A 25,645-nucleotide genomic window follows, 5' to 3' on the forward strand; every position below is an offset into this window, starting at 1 on the left:
TCTTTCAGAGATTCCAGATGTGAATTTTCAGCTTATTTGTAACATGAATGAATGTATTAAACATTTATGAGCAAACTTCAGCTTTACTTGGTTTTACACTCCAGGCAACTTCCTGAAGAGATACGAACAGGAAGCTGGGGCAGGAAACAAAGGTCACTGATTTTATGTTTCAATGAGGGTTAACAAGGTTTTGGGTGCAGCAGATTAGCATTGGTGTTTGTTCTGGGGTGGAAAAAGGGCCAAAGAGGGGGAGGAGAAATTCTTTAATAGTTCAATATTGTTAGGTTGTTCTTTCATACCAAAAAGACAAAACTGTATGCACACAATAGTAACAAAAAGCTAAAGCAGACCATTACTGATGTGAACTACAGATCAAGACACTTTTTAAGTCACTGCTTTGCAACTTAAAGGTTTTCTCCACATATTACATATGATGAGATCGAGCATCAGTTAATTACTCAACCTGCAATGCACAGCATTTGGCAACCCCTGTATGTTTGTGGAAGAGGCTTAAAGCATAAGGTGAAGATCTACTTTGCACTTATTAGCATTCTGAATCTTAAATAAGCTAATGAAACCAAGTAAGCTATTGTGAAATGACAGCAATATGGTTTCACACAGGATCATGTTCTGCAAACAACAGTGTTTAGGTATTTCCATTGGAATTAATACACAAAATCAACTAAATCTAATTTACTGGTGTGTATTTCAGTTAATTTGATCACTTACAAGGATGAAATGACCATCTTTGTTCCAGTGGCACAACGTGAGAACACACTGTCTACAGGCTGTGGGAGTTCAGAAAATACCTGGTATGTAATTGCTCTGTGGTTCAATCCCAGCTGGAAAGTTAGTGTTCTCAGGAATGGAATGAGTATAGTCATCCAGAGGCGGCAGCTCCGTTAGGATCTCAGTGTGGCGCGGCACAAGCACAGGAGGCAAGACTGGAAAAGTAAAATTCAAAAAAGCACTGGTAGTCAAAATACACTACTCTGTGAGCTAAAGGGAAGAAAACAAATCTAAAAGACCTAACAGTTTCGTCAGATGTTTTGACATTTTCTGGAACTCAGCACTGCTAATACTACATTTGCACAGTTAGTTACTGGAAGAGATGGGATTCCTGAGGTGCCTTAAGTAATACTATTCCACATTAGCAAAGGTAAATCAACTTTTTTGTCCTATTCAGTCTGAAATGCACCTGGCCAGCTGGAAACTGCTAGCAGTCTTGGAAGTGTTTATATAAACAAATCTGTAAGAATTTTTCAGTAACTTTACTATTAAAAACTTTCAGGGATATGATCTCAAAACTGTATCTCTAAGAATCTTGCACTTCTATCAAGAGGACCTTTCTCTTATTTTTCATTTAAAACACTATGCTGAACAAGCACACACAGATGCTGCAACAGAAAGTCGGAAGCAGTCCTCCTACCTGGTGTCTCCACTCTCTGGTAGTGGTAAGGGTTTACACATACTTCATCCTTTTTAAGATTAAAAGCATATTCACAGTTTTCAATTGCCTTAAGTTCATGGTGGCTGTGGAGGTCTGGCCAGCGCCACAGGCGGCAGTAAATGACATGTGGCAATCCCTTGCGGTGAGACACCTGCAGACGGCCATCGAGAGATCTGCAGGGGAAAGATGTTGAGAAGCGTTTACAGACTGCGTGCCGCCTCGGTCACTCGAGCAACAGAGCACACACACGGCTAGTTCATTCTCAGAATTCAGTGCATTGACTCTGCTAGTGACATTTACACTCTAGTTAAAAGGCTTCAAATGCAATGAAAATGATAGTATCAAGCAATGACAACTTATTTTTGAGCTGCTCCAATTATTGCCAGTGAATTTAGAGTTCATTAAAAGCCACTTACATCCAACCAAGTATTTAGAATGATTGCTTCATATACTTTTTTTTAAATGCAGAAGACAGTTGTTAAAAATAAAATCACACACTTAATGGACCCTTCCACTGCTAAAGGCACCTCAAGGCTTTGCTGTGGCATGGATGCTTTATGGTTTTAAGCATAAGAATTCCCACAGGACTGCAAATAAGCCTATAAGCAGTCAGCTGCCCAAGTGATCCACATGGCAGTATAACGGTAATGCAAAAAAACATGAATGCACATCTTGTAAGGGCTTGTACAGTTTATCTTCTTCACTTCATCTGCCTTGCTACCAGCTGAAAACGTTTTGCTAGTTTTAAGACAGACTGCATATGCTTACACAAATGCAGATGTTTATGATTGTTATGGGATGGGAGACAAACCTCAATACACAAATCAAGTAATGTGACATGAAAAAATAAAGACCCTGTTTAGAATTTGCCCACCATTAACTACTAAAGAATTTACAAACAATTCATTAGTAGCTCGTATCTGAGCCAATTAGCAAGATTTAACAGAAAGCTTGTGGCATACAAAGCAGTTTAAACACTTTGTAAGATTAGGTCTAAAGAATTACGTTTTCCAACTTTGTTAATATTAATACCAAATCATGTTAGAGCTTGCATTTAACAAGTCTTCCCATTCTTTCAATAGCACTGGCATGAAAAAGGAGTAATTGTAGAATTAAGAGTTTCATTGGTCAAAACATCAGCTGTGAACACACTGATTCCTACATTGGCAAGGAAATACTTCAAAATGCTGCACCATGAGAGGCCTAGGAATCATTTTAGTCTATTTTACAGCTAAAGCATCCCATTACAGACCCTCCAAAGCCAATCCCTCCCACAAGATTTTTATGATGCGAGAGAGGGCAGAATATTCACCTGGTTTGTTCAGAGAAGCTGTAAAGGCCTGTTGTATCCCACTGATCTATCGTGTTTGGTGTACTCAGTCCCCAAATTTCAGAGCAAGTGCTGTGCATAAATTGAAAACAAAAACAAAAAATTGATATGAATATGGAACATGGTTATTCAAAACACCATGATGTCAAACATGGAAAAATGTACAGAATACTTCCTTTCACATAGAAGATAGAGCACTGTTAGACTGGCATTTAAACTGACATCTCATGCTATATTTTCTATATGAAGGAGGCTATCAAAATGGAACAAGTGATTCAAGGTAAATGATAAATGTTTTTAAAGGTGAACAAGTTCTCCGGTTTTAAATAATTGATACAGTTGCAATGTTCCTTAAAACACGCAAAACTTCCTCAGCCTAGTTCTTTATAAAATTCAATTTTAAAAGGTAGTTTCTGGGTTGTTTTTTTCTTCTTTTTTTTTTTTTTTTTTTTTTTTTTTTTGTTTTTGTTTGTTTCTAAACATAAACTGCCCTAAGACTTGAAACAAAGGCCATGTGTATCCAAAACGGAACATCACAATCTAAAGTTCAAGTACCACCACTTCAGCATTAATCTCATTTTCCATTCACGCACTAATTTGTTGCTATTCCAAAAAACAAAAAATTCAGACACTGAAGAAGTCACATTATAGGTGATACTTCACTGTTTTCTGTACTCTCCTTGATTAAACAGCTAAATATTCTTTCACACAGTATATGAAACATAGAACGTTTAACACAGTTTTACAGTGTAGTACTTTGAGATTCAACTACAGAGTAACAATTTTAATTGCTAAATCAAGCAGGAGAAAAGGAAAGACAACTGTGTCTTTACCAAACTGGTTCAAGGAGAAGATCACGACAACAAAGATAAAGGAATAGTCAGTCATAGACACAAACTAAAGCAGAGGAAGATTTAAACAAAGCAAGAAAACAACATAGGATTGTAAAGAGGCAGCAGACTTTCAGAGGCATAAATGAAGCTCAGTTCTATAACATACTTGCTCAGTGACCACTGAAAACAGACAGTTTATTTTATAGAAGTAACATACAACTAAACCTCACACCTCAGAAATGAAGAGAATTTGATTCACAAGAAACTTGAATCTCTGCTTCCTAATTATGCAGCCTGAAGCTTGGCTGGCTGCTACATTACCTTTAAAATTAACAGGCTTGAAAAATTTGCAAAAGGAAGAGCCCAAGATCACCAAACTTCTGATTTTAAATATAAGTGCTATGACTGAAATCTAAATTACCAAGTTTAGCCAATACACTCAAGTTTGGATTGAGTGCTTCAGAAAAGAAAAGTGAGGTTGGTGTTTTTATTTCTCTTCATTACACAGGGAAAATTCATTAGCATTGCAAAACAAAAGAGCAGACAGCACAGCACTGGACTTGAAACCACTTTCAGGGCTGACAACCACCTCAACTCCACAGTGAGTTCTAATAAAACCGAAGTGTTGGCTACTGGTGAAGGGAATGAATGCATCTTGCTCCATTCTTGCCTCTACCACACACCTCATTTCTAACGCCATCCCAGGGAGGCTGAAATGTCCATGCCAATGAGAAGTAACCCAAATCAATAAACTGACTATTGACCGAACAAATACGGCTGAAAATACATGTCTTGAGTTACTTTTCAGGCAGATCTCTTCTATTCACTGTAGTTATACGAGCACTACAAAGGAGAAGTGAGAATGTAATTGTGGGTGGCAATGGCCTGCATTTATCACAAATAAATATGTTAAATAAAATGCAGCCTTTTGATATTTTACTGATTATAGACACAAGTAAAATAGTAAAATCTTGTACTAGATGACTTTGCTTAGTAGAGAGCAGCAGAGAGCCAGAGATGAAGGCCCATTCTCTGGCATAGATCCAGCTCTTCACAAAAGCCAACCATCCCGAACAAGTTGCATCCATGTCGGACACAAGCAGCATCACAGCTCTCCAGAACGAGTGGACAAAGAGGGATCCTGCCCATAGCTGCATCAGCAGAGCCTGTAGCCTCTCTTTTCCACGTTCCTAAGATGCTGAAAGAACAGTGGGCCACCAGAAGCTTTGCAAGGATTGAAGTAGTTGCCCTGAAGACACACGGGCAGCCTGTGGGACACCAGGGAGCATCTCTGCACTGTACTGTGTCCTTAAATATGCATCACTACTGCTGGTAAGACAGATCATCCTGTACATGCAATTAGAAGAACAATCAGCAGACACAAAGCCTGCTGCATATTAATTGACATAGTGAGCTCTGACAGCTCGCTACCTTTGAGCAATGGATCTTTCATACAAAGCAGTGCTCCAAAGCTGACACTGTCACACAGATTACATGTTCCCAAAACTGTGGGGTGCATCACTGGTGTAAGCATGACAGGCCATGCATTTGGTTCACAAGGCTTTTAAGACAGCACATGCAGAAGTAAAATTGACAAAACACAACGAACAGGAACAGTATTTTATATTGCTAACCTCTTCTCTCTATAAATATTCAAACTATCAAAGCTGACAGCATATTCCACAACCTACAGAAAGACAAACAGTATCGTGAAGCAGACTGTGTGACAGAGCCACAGCTTGGAATGAAGCTCGAAACACCATGGAGGAAGGACAGGCCAGGAGGCACAGAAAAGTGATCAGTTAGAGCAGCAAAACTGCTCCAATAGTCATTGGTTTACACGACATGTTATCTTCTGGGACGCGTATCTGCTTAGAGCTGGGATTAGTATCAGTGTTTTACTGGCTCATCTACACTAGGACTATACTTAAACTCCAATAATGCACAATCAAACACAGAAGAGCCTGCAGGAAATCATTTTATATGATCAATCAAGTCAGCTCAACAAAGCTTTTACTGTTTGCTGAAAGAAATATCCAAAGAAATAAAGAGGTTTCTCCACTTCCCGCTGACATAAAAGATCCATTGCCTACAAGGTGCAAGAACATCCCCTCACCACGTCACCCAGGCAATAAATCAAGACACTTAATATTCACACACACGCGCACCAGATCAAAATAAAATTCCTCACAACCCTAAAAGCCATACTTCATACACAGTACTTCCATGAAAGGCCACAGTACTTTCATTCATACACAAGCCATTGCCTGACAGAGGCAATGTCTACTCATCCCTGAGAGGTAGCACTGGAAAGGTGACTGAATTCTGAAAGTTTTTTTAACCACCACTAAAACCATCTGAAAGTAGGACAGAGGTACAGATTTTTAGTAGTGCAGAATTACTGCCTCAAAATAAACAGAGATCACTCACTCCTAAATCTACCTTTCTGAAGCATCCAAAATCCCATCCAATGTGAACAGCCCTTTCCATGCCTTAGTCCCTAAAGATTTCAGGGGAATCAAGGACTAACATCTGTACTCTTAAGTCAAGCCTTGTCTGGAAGTATTTCCAGGCCCTGGAACATGATCATGTAGGCTAGAAAGCAGCTAGGACATTCCCCAGCATTAGGCCATGCCAATTACTGTTCTCCCACACAATTCCAGGTCTGTGAGCCGCACACCATCAGGACCCACTCACACTGGGCAGTTCAGATGCAGCTCCCCTGCTCTACTAGCTAAGGGTTGAAGAGTATGGTCAAGGCAGTTTTGAGCCAGTTGGACGTGGTGCCTGGAATGTTCCCAGGCACATCTAATTTATTAGGAGGGAGGCAGCCAAGACATATCACCATTTCACCTTCAGTAAGCACTCCAGCTGAAGCCTGGAAGCACACTTCAGGCTTTGTATTTTACCAGACAAGGGGGTTTGGTTTTGAACTCACTGTACACTATCACTGGTAAGCCATCATTGTTTTCAAAATACAATTTGGCTTCTGTGTCCAAGCTGTACCTAAATCTTTCCTGTGCAGACAATAAACTCCAAAACACAAGCTCAAAGCTAATGTATTTCCTCTCTCCTGAGTGGACACTTTCATTCCGAAGAGCATTTTCACTGCTGTTCTCAAAACAATTTGTTGACAGAGATGTCAACATCTGGTCAACAATACAAAAGCTAGTTTTTTATCTTTTCAACATTAGCTCAGAATAGCAGATCCCCATGTTCTGTGGCCTCTAGCATGCCCTGCTTGAACAGTAGATTGTTACTTTTGCAGATCCCACAAGTGAGTGAATTCATTAGAAGGGACTTCAGGGATATAAAGCACCAATTTGGCTCAGTGTCCCAGATGATTTGGAGGTCTAACAAGAGAAAACTATTTCCTAGAGAAAGGAGAAATGCTGAAAATAAACCTGGAAGGAGTAAGAACTATTCTTTGAGACCCAGGTACTTTTAGGGAAAAGTCCAAATCTAGCAGGTATCTGGTTAAGCTGCTACACACTAAACCTGGGACAACGGGGGTTTGGGACTGATCAGGGCACTGATGTGGTGAAGAAAGGATCAGACAAGGTAATACATGGTGGAATCAAAGCTACTTCTGTCAGAGTCTTTCCCTGAAAGGAAAGGGCTGTAAGAGCTGGTGTTTCAACTTGACTTTTTATCTGCTTATAAGGAGCAGCATCTCAGATGATACCGTGCAATTCTGGCAAGAAGAATCTTTAATGTGGCTATCAGCATGCAACAGTACACAGTACGCCTTCACTTCTTCCATTTCATCATTTCCTTTAACAGGAAAATCTGAGTTCCAAAAAACCTGTACTCTGGGCAAGAAATTACCTACACAGCAATGAGCTGTAGCAATGCTTCACAATTTTCAGACAAAATGCCAAAACTGACTGTCTTTATTCAGTAAGACAGAAAAAACTGACATACACAAGAAAAATGTGGACACAGGAAAACCCCAACTATTAAAGATAACCTGAAAGTATTTGTATTGCCTTATCTGCATTACATGGATGATGTTCCCAGTCATTATTCCACTACCTTAGTGAAATAACATTTAACTGTAACTCTACTACAAAAACTGGACTATCAAATCCTGGTGCAAATACAGATAAATTATTGATCTGCCCATGAAAAATGAACATGGACAAACAGTTGGTGCTACACTCATGAGTAAGAAATAAAATTGTTTTAATGTAATGTATCTCTACCAGAGGAATAATATTCCTATCAAAATCCATACCAACAGCAAAAAAAAAAAACCCTACATGAATGAAATAGTTTAAAGAAACACACTGTAGTGATCTTCTTGAGTACAAAAATACACACAGACATCATATCAACAGAAACACACCGCCCAAAAACAAGTTCTTGTATTTGATATGATTAGGTGGCAAAGGACACTGCAGGAGAAGGCTGAACAGGGTAAGATGACCTGTGACAGCACAACCTCATCTCAGTGAATACAGAAAGACATTTGCATCTTGGCTTGCGGCAGTAGTAACTCTAAACTAGAAACATCAGTAGCTAGAGATGTATATACACAGACCAATCCACAATCCCCTCACTGATGTCCAGATGCCAACTATTAAAGCCTTTTGGTACTCAGCATAGGCTGCTTAATTAGGATCAGTTTCTAAACGCAGTTAAACGCCAGATGTACTCATTTGCAGATCCAAGCAAGTATGTGCAAGTACTGTCCAGATATTCATGGCCACAGCATCAACAAGCTGGCATCTACACGTGGCACTGCACATCCTCCAAGACATCCCTGTGCTTTCCCCAAGTGCATTTGCAAAGTAGGAGATACAACCAGGGATAAAGGTGGTCAGTCTTGTCAATAATACTCATTTTTTCAGAGATGCTGTTTATGTGAGGCTATAGCTGAAAAACCAGAAGCCAGCAGAGCTTTAAACAGTATCCTGTGTGCACCAAAACTATTACACACTGTGCTTGGGCTGCAAGCAATTATTATTACCAATTTTTGCTGAGGAACAGAATCAACAAATAACTATCCTACCACTATTTACAGTGTTGGAAATGCTGTGTGCTCAAGGTACTTTTTGTACTAAATGAAGTGCTTTCAACAAGTAAAACATCAGATGAAAGTAGGCAGAACCACTTCAAAGATATTCACATATGAAGTGCCAGAAACCCTATAAAGAAGTTGTTAAATATTGCCACAATTCATATATAACTGCAGTTATATATTTTTCTTCAAAGTCTTGCAAGGTGGAACAGCTCTAAAGGAGCTAGAAGGCACTGCATTCAGTCGACAGCCTCCTCTTCACCTGAAGTGGTAGCACTAGAAATATGACAAATAAAACCTGAAATGCAAATAGCATGTGGTAGTCAAAGCCCACATTATAAAGAAAACATTATAGAAATGGTCTTGGACATTTAATTTGCTTATTTGTGAAGTATTACACTGAGTCTCTAAGATCCTTCCTGAATCTCTCACATCTCTCAGAATCTGCAGCCACTAACAAGTCTGCCAAGTTCATGTTGAAGGCAATCTTCTCCATTTGCCTTTCTCCTCCATCTTAATAATGAGCCTTTCTCCCCTGAATCTGATTTGTCTGCCCTTACATTTTCTGAGACATTTGTAGTGCTGGAGCTGTGGCTGACATGAAAAATAATTTCAGCAATCTGTGACAGTACTCCACTTATCTCTTTTAAAATGTGAGATGAGAATCAAAGTCAGTTTTCCAATTCTAGAATTCTCATGCAAAGTCTTCCCTATAGAAGTGAGCCTGACGCTGGTTTTCACTCTGTTTTTACTCAAAGACTAAACAAGAAAAAACACAACAAAAAGAACATAAAAATGATCAGGTTTTCCCTTGAATTAGAGAAGTTACTTATACAAGCACGCAAGCACCTTTACACCAGCCTAACATTTACTACACTTACAACTTTGACTGTTATTTTGTCAAGGAGGCAGAAAAGAGGCAGAAAATTTGCTTCAGGAGCTAAATCAAGCCATCCAAACTGGAGTTAGAGCAGTAAGAAATGGCCACTAGACTTATGGAATCCCATTTTCTCTTAACAAATGGGCAAATGCCAGTGCTGTAGCATTGTTCATGGCTGCTTCTGTAAAGTTGACCTGAGAAAACAGGTTGAAGTATGCAAACTCAAGATCTGTATCTTGTATACTGTTTTAAAAAAAATAAATCCATCTTGCTATGTAAGATCTTCAATCCAAGACTTCAGAACAATACACTGAGCAGGAAACCAAAGCAGGAACACCACAACACTGAGTTAGCCTCCAATTTCTCACTGGTGTAGCTACACTGAAGCTGCACTCCTGCGAATACACTCCCATTACACTCCACTGACGCTATCTTTGAGAAAAGGACCAGTGAATTGATGTACAGAAGAACAGAATTCTCCCTCTCATACCAGTTATCTTCTTCCTGATGCAACTGAGATTCAAGAACAGCTAAGGAGATATATCAAGCCTTTGGAGGTAGTTCAGAGAGGGTCTCAAAGTCTCCAGTAATAGGAAAAACTGAATTGAATGGCTTAGGTGTAACAAAGATGAAACTAAGTCAGCAATTAAAAAAGTTCACTGGCTTACATACAGTATTGTATTCAGCACAGACAGTTCCTACCAAATCTGCCTGATCATGGTTTCCTTAATTCTGGGTTTCAAATGAAAATATGTGTAGCTGCTTTTATATTCGGATTTGATAGTCCTTTCTATACACTGACAATTAGCACTTTTTCCCTATTACAGCCTAAAATGCCAACAAACCAGAGGAGCAATGCTAACTGTATTACCTGTCTTTCCAAACAGCACCTCAGCTAGCTGTATAGCCTGAACAAACACGCTCTAAAATGCAGTTTGATCGACCTAAGTGTCTCAACTACTGAAATGGATGTTGCTTATGTTTCTTTTCCCCATGCTGGGGGTGACAGGGGAAAGGTTACTTGCACTATGCTCACTTAGGAAAGACTAAAACAACCTGCAAAAAGGACATTATTGATAAGCTCCTTTAATGAGATCTCTACCATACTCCTCCTTCGAATCATTTTGCATCCCTGCAGAACTGATCAATGTTTTCACTTGCATCTCCAGCATCCCATCTTACAGTGACATAATGTCATCTGCTCACTAAGTGTACAGAACCAGGCATACACATTCATCAAATGGAATGACTCAAAGCTACAGCAGTTCATTCCTGCTTGTCAATGACATCAAGTTACAGAGGTCCTGATCTCATTATCTTGCAACAGAAAACGTAAAGATTCAGTATGAAATGTAATTCAGTATGAAATACTGATTTCTCTTCCAATCACCTGCTAGAGGGATGAGCTAGTAAGTTAACAAAAGTCAAATAAAAACCACAGGTATGAATTCTTCCTGAAAATTATTTACACTGCTCTGTGGTGGCACTCGCCTTTAAGAGAAGCTGGACAAAGGTTCTTCCATTGAGACCATTCTGTGGTAGACCCTGGGGTAGAAAAGCAGACCCCCGAAAAAGTTCTGTTAAAGGGCAGTATTAGCAACCAGAGTAAATGAAAATTTACACATATTTACACATAACTATAGGTGGACAGGTTGTTTGCCACCAGAATCCCCCATTCTTCAAAGGGGAAACAGAGCCTGGCAAGTCTATGAAAAGGATATTAAGTAACGTCTTAAAAAGCCCTGGACTGAATATTCTTGCAGAACTGAAAGTATAGATTTCTCTCTCAGTATAAATTCAACAAAACAAGAGTAAAAGTGTGAGCTGGGCACTGAGCTCCTACAACTAGGAATGCTTCCTCAAGTGTCTCTAACCCCTCAGATTTACTTATTTAAGTAACTGGCCTTACACAGTTACTAAAAAAAAGAAAAAAAAAATTGTTTGCCTTCCGCCCCAGAATCCAAAAGCAGACCTTTATGCTTCAAGCAGAAGACAGAGATTACTTGCTGAAAACTGTAACTGCACCTTATTTCCCTGCCTCCCTCCACCCCACATACACATTCAGGACACACTACAGCCAAGAAAAAACATTTATGTATGTGCATATTTAGTGGAATATAAATCAGGAACCATTACACAACCTCTCACCTTTCAGAATGCTTCGACAAATAAAGTTTACATAGAATTTTATAAAGTATATTCAAAACCATTACATCAAATACAAAATGCAGCATCTGAACTGAGGAAAATGACTTAATAACCTTCCTCATAAATGGATGTATGCTAAAAAAATTAACACATCAAAATAGCCAGAAAAGCAGGAGGCACAGGATGCAATTAACCTCTCTAACACTGTGGGAAAAGAAAAAAGTCATTCAATGACTCCCATTTACTTCAGATTAAAACTTCAAGGATGTCCACAGGGGACACAAAAGTGGAACATGATGTACAAAAGATACTGTTAGAGCCCAGCATGTGAGCTGCCCAGTGTTTGTTTCAGGGCCAGTAGCTAGTTTTCTCTAGCTCTGCTGAGTGCCAGGCCAACAAGTGATCTTGATGAACACTCAAGGCTCCTGCTGCCTTTTCTAAAGGCACACTTCTTCCTGGTCACATATGCAACAAAGTGCCTACACAGGAAAAATACAGATATAAGGCTCTTCAAAGCACTTTATCATCCTCCCTTCTCCCAAATCCTGACATGCTAGCCCAGTGCTGTTAGACAGAATAAAGCAGCTGACAAAAATCACTGCTACCTTTATTTTTCTCTCAATGCTAGGAGATCCTGGAAGGATAGCACCTCAAAGTTCAAGAGCAATTTTCCCAGGATACCATGGAAACCAAGCAGAAGTAAAATATTTCTTTCTTTTTTCATTATCCATATGGTCTGTTCAAACGCAGATCTGATCAAGGAGTCTCTACCCGGCGTTCAAAGGCAGGTGGGGAGTAGAGCCTGAAAACTTCTAAATGGCAAGGTCAAGCAGCACAGAGGTGGTGTCAGGGCTCAGAAATAAAAGGTATGCAATGCAGCTCAGCCTTCTTCAAGACTCAGCAGGGACTTGGCCACAAGTCTTATGCTCAAAGACCAAGGATGTGGAGCATCCAAAAGCAGCCCACAGAAATCATGAGCTAACAGCTTTGCTGGGAAACTTGCCCTGCAGTTCCCTACTCTCCACCAAACACCACAGCTTTCAGCAGCTCAGCATCTCACAAACACTGAAGCAGTCTAACCGGAGGTAAGAAGAACCTAAGCACAGAAAAACTGCCCCCAATCACATATTCAAAAACAGCCATCAAAACTAATAACTCCTAGATGCCCTGTATCTAGTGAAGATGACAAGCGTGCAACAGCATTCACAATGGCAACTCCCTAAAGACTAACCAAGGGGTGGAGGGAACCCAACGAAAAAAGCAAAAACAACAACAATAAAGAAAAACCTATTACCGTGTGAATCCAACAAGCTCTGAGGACAGGGATGTTTATGCTTTAAGACGGCATTCTTGAAATGGTAACTTTGAATTCCTACACTGCTTTCGTTACACTGTTATATTCAATAAAGGTTTTCTAACTGCTGCAGTTTCTCATCTTTAGAAACTTAAACTACTCTATGATAATATCAGGCAGCGGGTTGAGATGACACTCAGTGCATTTTCACAGGTTAATGCTATTTCTTTACAGCTAATTCTTTACAGACCTGAAACTCAGAAATATCAAAGGACAAAGTACCTGTACATGAAGACCTATCCAAGACAATAGTGGCTGATATATTCACAACAAATTGGTTTGTTAACAGCAGGCAAATCTCACAGAAGATCATACTTTCAACAGACATTAAAAAATGACCTTTATCTCAAGTTCTCTAACCACTATTAGTCACAGTAGGGGTGGTGAAAGCTTCCCCCACAAGCTAACAGGTACAGCTATCAAGCAAGGGCCAAGTCAAGTAATTTTTCTCGAGTAGTCCGTCATCCTCCAAGAGGGTGAGTGGCTGATGCTACCACTCGCGTGGGCTGTTTTGCAACTGATGGACAGCTGAGAAAACATGAGATGTTTTGATTAACCTTCCCAAACTACTGTGTATTCGGGGTAGTGAGGGGGAGAGATTAGCTCTGCAAGATATTTCCCTTGTCCACAGTCCTCAAAAAGTACGTTAACTTGGCAAAAAGATTACTCCTAGAACAACAGTTACAGGATCTTTTAATACATTATTTCAAACTGAACTTTCCTCTGGACAACCCCTATGAATTACACACCCATCTTGAGAAACCCAAGAAGAAAAACAGAGGTTATATGTTATGAAGTGCTCAATGCAAGGAGGCCACCACAATCCCTGCTGCATTCCAAGCCATGCACACCTGGAAGACAGCTGGTGAAGCAGAGAATACACTGACCTTGATCCACATCCCAAACAACAGACTGTCTTTAAGAAAACTTTAAGAAACACCAACTATTATATAGCTAAAGCATAAATGTTTCCTATAAGGAATTTTAAATGAACGCTTAGAGAACGCTTCCCCAAGCAACACACTATGGCAGAGAACCAAATGATACTTGTGACATCACTGTTTGCCAACAAAAATACAAAATTATGCCTGAAAATAACATCACCCACACTGACAATGCCCTTATTAAAGACAATTCACAGCTAGCAAGGAAGCCATAAAAAGCCTTGAAGAGTTGAATTGTTCAGATAGAAGCAAGCAGTATTTTATTTCTAAAATGCACTTTGCATCTTTGCTTAGATATTATATTACATTATATGCTTCTGATAAGGCAAAATCAAGAAAGTAATAGCAAAGGTGCCTAACTAGAGGCCTCTACTCTCCTCAGGCCCAGAAGAGAAGATGGGACCCCACAGCAGATACTATAACCAGAACACTGGAATATGCAGGAGACACCTCTAGAATAAGAATCGAAGCTACTTCCTGAGCTTTGCTGACTAGAGCTTAGGCAGAAAGGATGTGTTAACACCTTGGCCAAGTCCTGAAGTCTTCACCACCTTGCTAATGATCCACACCCACAAAATGCATCTGAAGACTGTGCCCACAAGTCCTTTTGCCTTACATCCAATTGCTTAACAGGTAAAGCACCTTCCCAGGACATCCAACAGTTTCTTTTCCTCACTCCACCTACCAGAAGTCAGCCCTGATCTACCACCACCTGCCCTCTGCTGAGGTGCCAGTTGCTCTGCTCTCTCTCTCTCTCTCTCTGTCCTATGGCAGCCAAAAAGATGGGATTTTCAAAGGCTCAAAGAACATTAACATTGAACTTAACAACTACATGGATTTTTCTCTAAGGACAGCTGCTTAAATCCTTCTTGGAATCTCTGTGGTTGTTGGCCAAAACGATGAGGGGTTCCCAGAGGATCAAAAAACACATCAGCACTCAACTCCAGTAAAAGTGTCTTCCCATCAGTGAACAGAATTACAGAATTTTTTAAATGACTGCCATTAATACAGCTTGCACTAGGTAGAGCCCTTCTGCTTTCCTCCCACATTCATCTAATTGAGACATAACAGTGGACAGCAAAGCATTAATTTTTGGGTACTAACTCTGTTTAGACAAGGCATCAGACTGCAAGACAGGTACATGGGACAAACAGAACATTAGACATTCAAAATTAAAATGCAGAAGAACTGAAAAAGCATTTTTGTTATTAGTTTTGTGGAATTTATGGGTAGGGACACATTTGAATTCCTTTCCCTGGTATGGCTGTTGAATTTATATTCAAGTTCCCCTGACTGTAGCAGAAGGGGATATTTATGACATAAAGAGAGTAAAGAATTATCAATGAGCTTGGGTGACTGGACGCTGTGCTGCTGTAGGCTTATGCAAACACAGCAAGGTTCAGAAGCCACTCCTGAAAAATGTAGTTGGAGTCCATGAGATGAACATTTGAATAATCTATTAAAGAGACAAGACTTTTTCAGCCAAACACCTGAGTCAAAAACCATTTCAAACATGACTTGTGTCATAAAGCTGCAAGATTCCACATCAGATGGTATAAGCCTTTCTTCATGTTACCTTCAAAACTACAGCATGAGTTGAAATTATTTCAAGTATCAGAGGAACTCAACCTGAAGCCTTCCACAAAACTAAGGAAAACTAAAGACCAGTTCTGGGAGGTAACTCACTAATTTAACTAAACAGTAACTCTGAAATTCTGGCATTTAAGCAAAACTGAGTATGCTTCATTTGCACTGGGCTTTTCTCTATCCAGTACTCAAGAAAAGAACAAAGGAAGTACCCAAAAAAGGGGTCTGTTTACCTACAATTATGAGCAGAGATTCTAAGTGAAAATTTTCAACTCTTGTTCTAAAACTGGCTTGTACATTTTGTAATGGAAAGTGACAGTTTGGAGGATCTTTCCTGCACAAACGCTGAAGTCAGATTACTGTGCAGCACTTGTTCAAGGGGATTTCCCCAACCTCATTGTTCTTCTGCCAATTTTAAAGCATATGCAGCGAGATGTGAAGTTACTACAGCTCCCGATTGTTCTCTTGTATCCTGCCAGTCAGCCTCAAACAATGCAGTGTGACAGAAGCCAAAGAAAGCTGTTCATGATGAGACTATGGCACTTCACACAGTAAATTTTAGAAGCTTTCCACCAATCAGCAGTGCAACTGAGTCAGTGGGAAAAAAAAAAAAGCAAACCCCAAGCAGTAAACAAGACATGGGAAATTACTTTTATTAAATTAGCAGGTGTACATTACAAGCAGGATTAAATCAGTAGGGAGCCTATTAACAAGCTATTTGTGTTCAAAGCTGCAGCAGTAGAGGAACTCCAGTATCTTGTTTAGCCTATAAATTCTTCCTAGGCTAATAGCCTGAGCTACATATTTGGGAAGTTTTTCCTGTAAAATTGGGCGGGTTGTCATAAAACAGTCACACTAGTAAAAACAGCACTGAGGTGTTTTGTTACAGTACCAAGAAAATTAAAATGGCTGACTTCTACAGAAGAATATAATGAGGAGAGGAATCTTCATCAAACTGAATAGCTGGCCAGATACAAAGGCACAAGTTACCACAGCAAGCTATGGAATAGTTCAGCATTGACTGGGGCTGGGTAAAGACTAATTCCTTTATTGGAGAGAAAAAATAACAACTATTTACAAGATAATTTTGGGGTCAGTATTGACAATAAAGCACAGTCAACGTATTTTTTTGGAGTGACTAATACATCGTCTTAATGACAGCACGACCTGACTGTCAAGATGCAGGTATTACTCTTCCTAGTCAGAGCTTTCTACCAGAACCTACTGTGCAGGTAAGTTGCTAAAGTAACACAAGTAGCCCCAGTATCAGTTGTTAACCTGATAATTAACTGCATATTAAAAAAAAAAAAAAAAAAAAAAAAAAAATCAAGCAAGCTTTAACACCTATTTTTGTTTCAGACTCTTCCTGCTTCTTACCGTTAAGGCAATCCTAATGAAGTACAACACTAACTTGAACAAAAATTTTCACAAATTCTAACCGCTCACATTTTCACCCCCAAATTTGCTTTCACATCACTGATATTCCAACAGCAAAACATACTTTATGGTTACTCCCTAAACAATTAATATGCCTTATACCAGTGAAGTGAAGGTAGCCTTATTACAATCCTTAAAAAAAAAAAAAAAAAAAAAAAAAGAAAAAAAATCTCCATTTATAGACAGAGAAATGACAGCAAATTAAAAGCTTAGGTTACCTGGGAAAAAGCAGCAGAGCCAAGGCCAGAATCCACATTCCCCAATCCTTTATCCAGTGTTTCAGTTAGTATACAATATCATCCTCAAAATTCAACATTTTTTCCTCCTGACTCAAGAGACAAGTGCTTTTGAACTATACAGCCATTTTGCTACTGGCTAAGTATCTCACACATTTATATTTTTACACATTGACCTAGCTCAAATGACATGCCAATACTCTCTGCCTGGCACACCAACTCTAAATTATGTGGCTAAGTCACATGGCTTCCTGACTCACACGAGCTTAAAACTGGCAGCCCTAAGTATCTTTATTTAATACTCTAAGACTTCCTTTTTCAGGATGACATCACTGTAAGATGCTGTAACCTGAGCTATGTCTACACTAAAGCTTAACCTCAGCTATAGCAATTCAGTCCTCACCACTAGCCACAGCTGTGCCACAAAACAAGTTAACAGTTATGTTTTAGTATTTGTAATTAAACCTCACTCAATTACACTTGAACACAATTGCTAGTCTTAACACCCCCTGCCATGGGCAGGGACACCTTCCACTATCCCAGGTTGCTCCAAGCCCCTTCCAACCTGGCCTTGGGCACTTCCAGGGATCCAGGGGCAGCCACAGCTGCTCTGGGCACCCTGTGCCAGGGCCTCCCCACCATCACAGATAGGAATTCCTTCCCAATACCCCATCTAACCCTGCCCTCTGGCACTGGGAAGCTATTCCCCCTTGCCCTGTCACTCCAGGCCCTTGTCCAAAGTCCCTCTCTTGGAGCCCATTTAAGGTACCTGAAGGGGTTCTAAGGCATCCCTGGAGAGAGACTATTCCAGTAGGAAGTGGCAGTAGAAGAAAACTAAGCTATTAGAGGGAAAAAAGCATTACCTTGTGCTCATATTAATCCTGTGTCCTTCTCTACACATGAAATATACCAACATCATGAATCAAATAGGAGAAAACTAACAAAATTAGCTTTTAGGCAAAAATGTGGAAATTATATTGAAAGGGTTAATAAAAGAAGGAGTAACATGGTTCAACACGGTAACATTACCAACACTGCCATATTAATTGCTAAACTCAAGTTTAGACATTAAGATTCAGGGAGACTTGAAGTCAAACCTCATGTGAATTTTTATTTCCCACTGTAGGTCCATGCAGCATCTAAAGGTGTTTTGCAGCCTACAGATTGAACATGTCATTTTACATAATTACGGCCAGTATCCTGTTGTCTATAAGCACATCCTTTAGTCTTTTACAGAGAACAATATTGAAGTGCCACCCTAATTATGGGACTGCAGAGTAGGGGCAGTTTGATCCTCCTGCTACACCTCTCCAGTGAACACATCTGAAGTATTCACACCACCAGGTATCACAAGGAGGAGCACAAGATTATGAAGCTAATCTTGGCTAACCCTCCACAAAATCTCAGCTGTTTCTTGCCATACTTCCAGAAAAGATTTCTTTGGCTTTGTTCTGAAGAATTGTTTTTATCGAATTTCCAACAAGAGAAAAGCAGAGGGGAGTCTGCCTCATTCTCATGAGATGAGGGAGTCATGAGAAAAGGGAGTCAGTTTATCAACAAACAATTTACAAGCATGTTACTCCTGTAATCTCAGCAATGAAAAGGATACTTCAGTGAACTCTGATGCATTGTCTTAAATATCTATACGTATTTTTGAAAGCTTAAGATGTTCAACTATAGTTTTGATACATTTAGAGAACTAATTTACATCTAACTGAATGCATCCAGACTGAGAAACACACGGTTTGAGAACATTTTTAATATATTAAACTATGATTAAGAGTAAGTGTCCATCCCCAGCTTGAATACTGGATTACCCCAGCTCTGCTACAAACTATCGGACAGTGCCAAGTTTTGTTTCTGGGAAAACAGGCTTCACCTCTGTCTGGACTGCAATGTTATTTTAGGATCTACTATGCCAACCCAACTGCCTACTGCTGTCCTCTTCACTAACTCACTCATAGCTTAGCAGATGTTGGGAACTCTCCTAGAACAGTTCCCAGTGAAACTCTCCCTACTCTCCAGTTTGTTTGCTGAAATCACCCATGTACAATGGCTTTAACCCGAGAATGAACAAAGGAGTACCTGTATTGCTGTCCTCTGAAGTAATCTATTTTGGGAAAAGATATTAAAGCCTGAAAACAATCTATTCTAGAAGCCACATCAGCTTGACAGCTCTGCTCTACTGGTGATCAAAAGCATTCCTAAAACTAGGTTACTGCATGCATCACTTTCCTGCCAAATATTCCCAAGAAATCCAAGAAAACATGCTAACTGCTAGAAGAGGAGGTTTTTTTCCAATAAGAACTGTGCTCTTTATACCCAAATTTACTTTTTACTCATTTATGTGAAGAAAAAGGCATCAAAAAGCTATAATTTTAAAAGATTTGTTTGTTTTCAAACAGCATTTACATGCCAGTTGTCCCATCTTTGAAAAGGGCATTTCTTTGCCCAGTGTACACTCTTGTGTAGAGACTGATATCAACACCTGTAAGTTCCACATATGGAGGCTCAGAGTAACTAACAGAGAGAGCCAACCTTCAGAAAACAATTCTAACAAATGCCATAAACCATGCCTAGGCTCCCTGTCTTACCCACAGTGCTAACTCACTGTAGGGAATGAGGAAAGGGCTGCAGGGCAGGCAATCAAAGGAATAACATTTATATAATAGAGAAACACAGGGTTTTTTAAAGGATTTTGATCATGTCAAATGGCCTCATTTTCATGTGTTCGATAAATTCTCATCAGATTCTGCAGTTTTAAGTACTGAGCCATTGTAGAATACATCAGAAATACAGGAAAAAATTAAGATATACTGGATTTATTTCCCTGATACTTTAAGCAAGTCTAAGAGAAGAAGTCAATTGTCAATAGCATTGTTCACTTCAGCACGAAGAGCAGTCTTTCAGGCTCAGAAGTCACATGGATATTTACTTGACAAAAAAAACCCCTAACCAAACAACAACCAAACCTAAAAACATTACAGCCTTCAGATGCAATCAAGATATGCTACTCTATTTTATATTCTTTAGAAAAGAGTATCAGAAGGTATTCTGAATGCAATGCTTAAATAACAACACCTTATTTCCCTAACAGAACCAGGGTGTGATCAATTCCATGGCAGCAGTTAAAAAGATTACCAGCCTTCACTACCGGATGAAGTAAATGCCATACAAGTATGGCTTTAAAACACTTGAGATATTACTACTTCATCCTAAAAAACTCACAGAAACACCAAAGTCAATGAAGCTGATCAGTAATTCCAACCAATCATTTCATTTGTAGCTGTCTGCTTCACATTCCCAACACTCCCTCACAATCTTCCACATTCCCAAAACCATGGAACCCATAGCAGGGTTTTTTCTTTGATTCTGAATGGTACAAAAAACCAAAATTCAACTCATATTGGAAGTAGAATGCAGGTGCTCTAGAAATCTAACTGTGGACTGTGAATTCCATAAATCATCTATATTGTTACTCTCATTCTAGAAGTCAAAATTGGGAAGCTGCAGAAAAGCAAGCAAAAATAAGCTTCTAAAAGCCACAGCACAGAGATGCTCTCCTCATGTTAAAAATGACAGAAAGAGAGCACATGTAACACCAGATAATACTAAAACTCTAATGGCAAAGCAGGCTGAAAAGCAAGAGCTTGACAGGAGTATTAGCCCTCGCTCTGCTCTGGAAGCGACTGCTGCGTTTCACCTGAGACTCTGAAGCACCTGCATGGAACCAGCACCCCAGAAGAACATCTCTAAGCTGCTATTTCAGAAAATTGGGGTTTTAAAACTTTACTTCAGCCAAAAATCTGTCAGATTGCTTTACATCAACATTCCACATTGCTCTGCATTTGTGATGCAATTTAATATAAAGCAGCAGTAAAATTTACCTCCTCTGCAGGAAGTAAAGCTGGGATTCAACTGTTAACTACTGTTCCACATACAGTACCAAAAACAACTATACATAATAACTGTAATATAACTACTGCTGTTAATGTCAAAAAAATTTGTCCAAATTCAGTGCTTCCCTTCCTCTAGCTGTTTTTTAAAAATTTATTTCCAATTTTGCAAAAATAGGAACTACAACAGTCCAGTCAACATTATTCCAAACCTGACCCAACTAAATTCTTTTATTAGTTGTACATTACCAGGCATTTTAGCAAAGCAACTGGTTTTTGGTCTCATTTAAAAGAAGCAAAAATAAAGCATGAAGCGTATCTTTACTCTTTTTAAGACAGAAAAACCACTTAACTTATCACACCAAAATATTGGGATGCTGAAACTAGTTGTGTTTCTGTACTTTGGATTCCAATTCTCTGTGCTGTTACCACTGAAACAACTTTTTAAATGAAGATAAGACTACCAATATGCCAGTTGATTATTCACTACATGGCATGGTTTGGTTCGTTAAATGCTTGGATTTTAGCTGTCACTAGTTACAAAGCATTTATGGACTGGGTTTTGAGGAACCAGGTCTAGTGGAAGATGCCCCTGCACATGGCCATGGCAGCAGTTGAAGCTAGATGATCTTTAAGGCTCCTTTCAACTCAAACTATTCTAAGATTCTATGATTCAAAAGAATAATCCAGGCTAAGAAGGAAGAAACTGCTCCATCAGAAGAAGGATGCTCACACTGTTTCTTCACTGACTGCACCTTGTGCCCATGTCAAAACTGCAAGGGAGAACATGAAGACAAGCTCTTAAATGCCACCAAATTCATTATGTATTCTAGAAAAGTGAACTCATGTGCCAACATTAGTTTCAGAATACATAGGGATTATTTGATTAGAATCCCACTGGCTTGCTGGGAGGATTCAGTGAGATAACTACAAATTACTTAGAGGGCTGGTGTCAAAAGGACTTCTGTACTTATTTAGCCTCTGCTCTAGATTACTGACCCACTTATGGAGAGCTAAGAAGTCCTGCTGTGCAATGCCAACACCCACTCCATCTGTTTGTTTCTGCTTTCTCAGAACCTCCATTAGTCTCCTAAGAAGTTGTGTTAATTACCACATGAGCAGCTTTTGTGTAGTACACACAGGATCAGCCTCCCTTAGTGTGCAGTCACCTTGACAAACAGCACAGGAGCAGAACAAACCTGATTCACGTGATTATTGATAATACACAGTAAGAAATGCAGATTTCTGAGTAGGTGATTTAACACAACTTTTGTTCAAGCTGCTCCTCAGTTTTGCAGAAAGTCTGTAGGAGTTTAGATGCTTTAAGTTTCAAAGATGAAAAAGTATACTAGAGTTAAACACTGTATCAAACTCTCTGGAAATCTCCGAGGGGACCAGAAACTTGGGAAATTGCAACTGGAAGTTTTCTTGAGGGAATAATGCAACAGTGGCAAACAGAAGCATCCCACAACGGTTGTCAGTATCTACAGCAAATAAAAGAGCATTACTAAGTAAGACTAAAGCTAGCTAAAAAACCAACACACACAAAAACCCTCCCCAAGCAGAACAACATTTGGAAAGCTAGCCCAGCTGTCACATCAGAACTGCATCTCAGCAGCTTGGCACCACAAACTTCCTGCTGACTAGTAAGGAAAAAAGTTTCAAATTCAGCATTTTATTATTTATCCCTGCTGATCTGCAGATCTTTAAGACATTCATTAAAGTGGGTCTCAAGCAGTGGTTTCATTAACTTACTAAATCCAAGAACAGAATCTCCAAGAAGTCATTACAGTACTGAGTTGATGTTTGTTATTTCTTGGGAACCCAGACTACTGCTGTCAAAGTGAAGTAGTATCAACAATACAAAACCCAGCTATGAAATTCAAAATTTCTGTATGGCACTGCTGGTGACCCTGATATCACCCTGCCCCTTAATGCCAAAGCCATTTTTTATTTTAAAAGTAAACCCTGTATAATAGCCAACATCACTTGAAAAACTCTTTCTGGCTTAACTCCTCGGGTACTCAGGAGGAGTAAAATCAAGGTCCAGTCCTTTTTACAGCTGAGTCGAGGATAAAGAACAGCAAGAACTGCTGGTCCCAGAACATTTGTATTCCATTTTAAAGAATTATTTATTATGTCTACTTTAGCACAAACAGTTATGCAGGCATACTCATAGCAGACTAGAGTCTACTCAAAAATAATGATGTATTAGAATATTGTTTGTATCTTCTAACAAAATTCAGTGTAGACATCTGTTCTTCTGAGGTAGCAATATCTACTGCTCCAGTGTCCCTGCAGGAGAGCTTTAGAAAATCCAAAAGCTCTAGAACATAGATACACATTTTATATCAAGTGTGTTTAACTTCTGTCATGTAACACCTTCCAATTAAGCACTTCATCTTAGTCACAGTAAAGACTTGCTAAATACATAAAGTCATCTCAAGAAATATATAACCTTACAGGTTCCAATCTTAGTCTGCTGATAATACACTAAGATAAGAAAGTGCTAATGTTTTTTAATTGATTGTTTCCATCTGGCAAATGGAAAAAAGCAGAAGGGAAAGACAGAAAATTTTGGGTATATTCTAGGGAAGAAAATACAAGCAGAGGGCAGCATTAGAAACAAAAGGTGAACAGAATAGAGAAAAAAAAAAAAAAGAATTAAAGTAGTCATTCATTCAGGGCATACTCATGACCTTCCCAGACAGCTGTGTCAAATCTGAAACAGAATGCTGAAACCATTATCAGATAACAGCTACAACACATTTGATATACAGAATCATTAGTGACATCAGTCAAATCTAGTTTGCACTATGATTAATAAGAAGTTTAAAAGGAGCTGGGATGAATGTGCTAATACAGAAATGAAGTTCATATACCAGATGTAGTTCCTCTTCCCTATAAATAATTTTAGTGTCGAATGCCCGGAAAAGTGAGATCCTCTAACTTTTTCAGGGAAAAACCACACCTGTGAAGTGATTTGATACTTCTGTCACACACAATGAGCTTGCCTGGCACCCCAGTGGGATTTCAGTGCAACATGAATCAAGAGCAGACTGCATTATACTTACAAACATAACCCTTGCTCTCGCACAGCAGTTGCTATGAATTAAGCTGGGAAAGTCAAAGGGGTAGAATGCAAGTTGTTCATCTAAATGTTTATATGTATCAGGAGCAGAAGAGTAATTCTAGAAATACCCCAAGTTATTAAACAAAAGTGTTTTCATTAAATGATAACAATAATTACAGTAAATAAGCTGGTCTTCAGACAACCTGCCTCCAAAGATAAAATTTCCCGTCAAAAGGGGGAATGGAGGCAGCTTGTAAAATTTAAACTAGCAGATATAACTGAAAATAATTAGATGACTGAAGTGTTGACCAAGGAAAAACTAGTCTTTTGGGTTTTTTTTAAAGTGAAAGTGTTGCCTCAAGTATGCCCCCCTCCCCAAGTATAGACAGGGTTATTAAATAAAAGCATAAGGCAGTGCTAAGAACTAAGAGCAGTGTTAAACATCACCAGAATACAGACAAACAGGAACCTACACAGCAATGAAAATTGAAATGTAAAGAAATTGTGACTTCACAAAGCATGTGACTCAGTTATAAGTAAGCACTATATAAATCCAATACAGGTTTCACATAATTTTAAAGAATCAAAAGCATGCAACTGTTTTTCTAGTCATTTGTCCACAGGAGGTATGAGCATCCATTTAGTCATTTCCTAAGTGTCTGTAACAATCTCAAACACAACAGCACTTACCTTGGTATTGTCACACATTTTGTATTGCAATTCTGAGTGGTAATTGCCTTCTCAAGCTCATCCAGCTGTCCCGTTTTCTTTAGCTTCTTGACCAAGCTTTTCACTGCTTTTTCACACCACTTCTCCTCCTGACCATTCTGCTCACCACCACCAGCCCCTGCAGTGCCACCAGCGGATTTCTTCCACCCCAGAAGTCTCTTCACAACTGGTGGAGTGAATGGCAATATGGACGACATGACTTTCACCAGACAGAGCACTCAGCAAGCAATAAAATGGAGATTCCCGTCTGACGCCTAAAAACACAAACAAAAACAAGAGACACGTTAGCAGTGAGGTTTCACATGAAACAAATACCTATCTCCATTAGGACCTTTCACTGCCAAATGTCACAGGACACTGCATCCCAAAATAAAACACAGATAAACAGCTCAGAAGTAGTCTGTATCACGGTTAGGTACTTCATGAATAAAGATCAAGTGCGCTGTAGACTCTTCAACAGCTAACACAGACCAAGATTACTGTTGCAATAGAAATTTAATTTTTTCTCAAGTCTTTCCTGACTAAAGCAAACTTCAGCAAACACAGAAGGTAACTTGAGTCTAGCTTTGCACCTAGGCTAGCTGGTTTAAGTAATCTATTAATATTTTCCACAAGTGACAGGCAAATTACACACATATATACGCACGTTCTGCCCATCTCCAAATTAATTGAGCAGGCAAAATTGTGTTTGGAAGGTCATTTAGTCATTATGGCTTGACAGAAAT

General features: G+C 39.3%; 1 protein-coding gene across 6 annotated transcripts in view; it reads right to left on the reverse strand.

Moving 5' to 3' along the window:
• Positions 1-25,645, reverse strand: part of SMAD2 (SMAD family member 2) — a 50,451-nt gene that overhangs the window by 14,279 nt on the left and 10,527 nt on the right. For 3 of the 6 annotated variants that reach the window (XM_039567196.1, XM_039567197.1, XM_019292005.2), the window contains exons 2-5: positions 24,882-25,174; positions 2,763-2,852; positions 1,430-1,623; positions 810-944 (exon numbers count right to left, since the gene is read on the reverse strand). In XM_039567196.1, the coding sequence (XP_039423130.1) occupies positions 810-944; positions 1,430-1,623; positions 2,763-2,852; positions 24,882-25,117 (655 nt within the window). In that variant the 5' untranslated portion in view covers positions 25,118-25,174. Of the gene's footprint in view, positions 1-809; positions 945-1,429; positions 1,624-2,762; positions 2,853-17,204; positions 17,409-24,881; positions 25,175-25,645 lie in introns of those variants that run through there. The other 3 variants (XM_039567198.1, XM_039567199.1, XM_019292007.2) reach the window with 2 other exon arrangements.

This window comes from Corvus cornix, chromosome Z (assembly GCF_000738735.6).
Source record: "Corvus cornix cornix isolate S_Up_H32 chromosome Z, ASM73873v5, whole genome shotgun sequence".
NCBI lineage: Eukaryota > Metazoa > Chordata > Aves > Passeriformes > Corvidae > Corvus > Corvus cornix.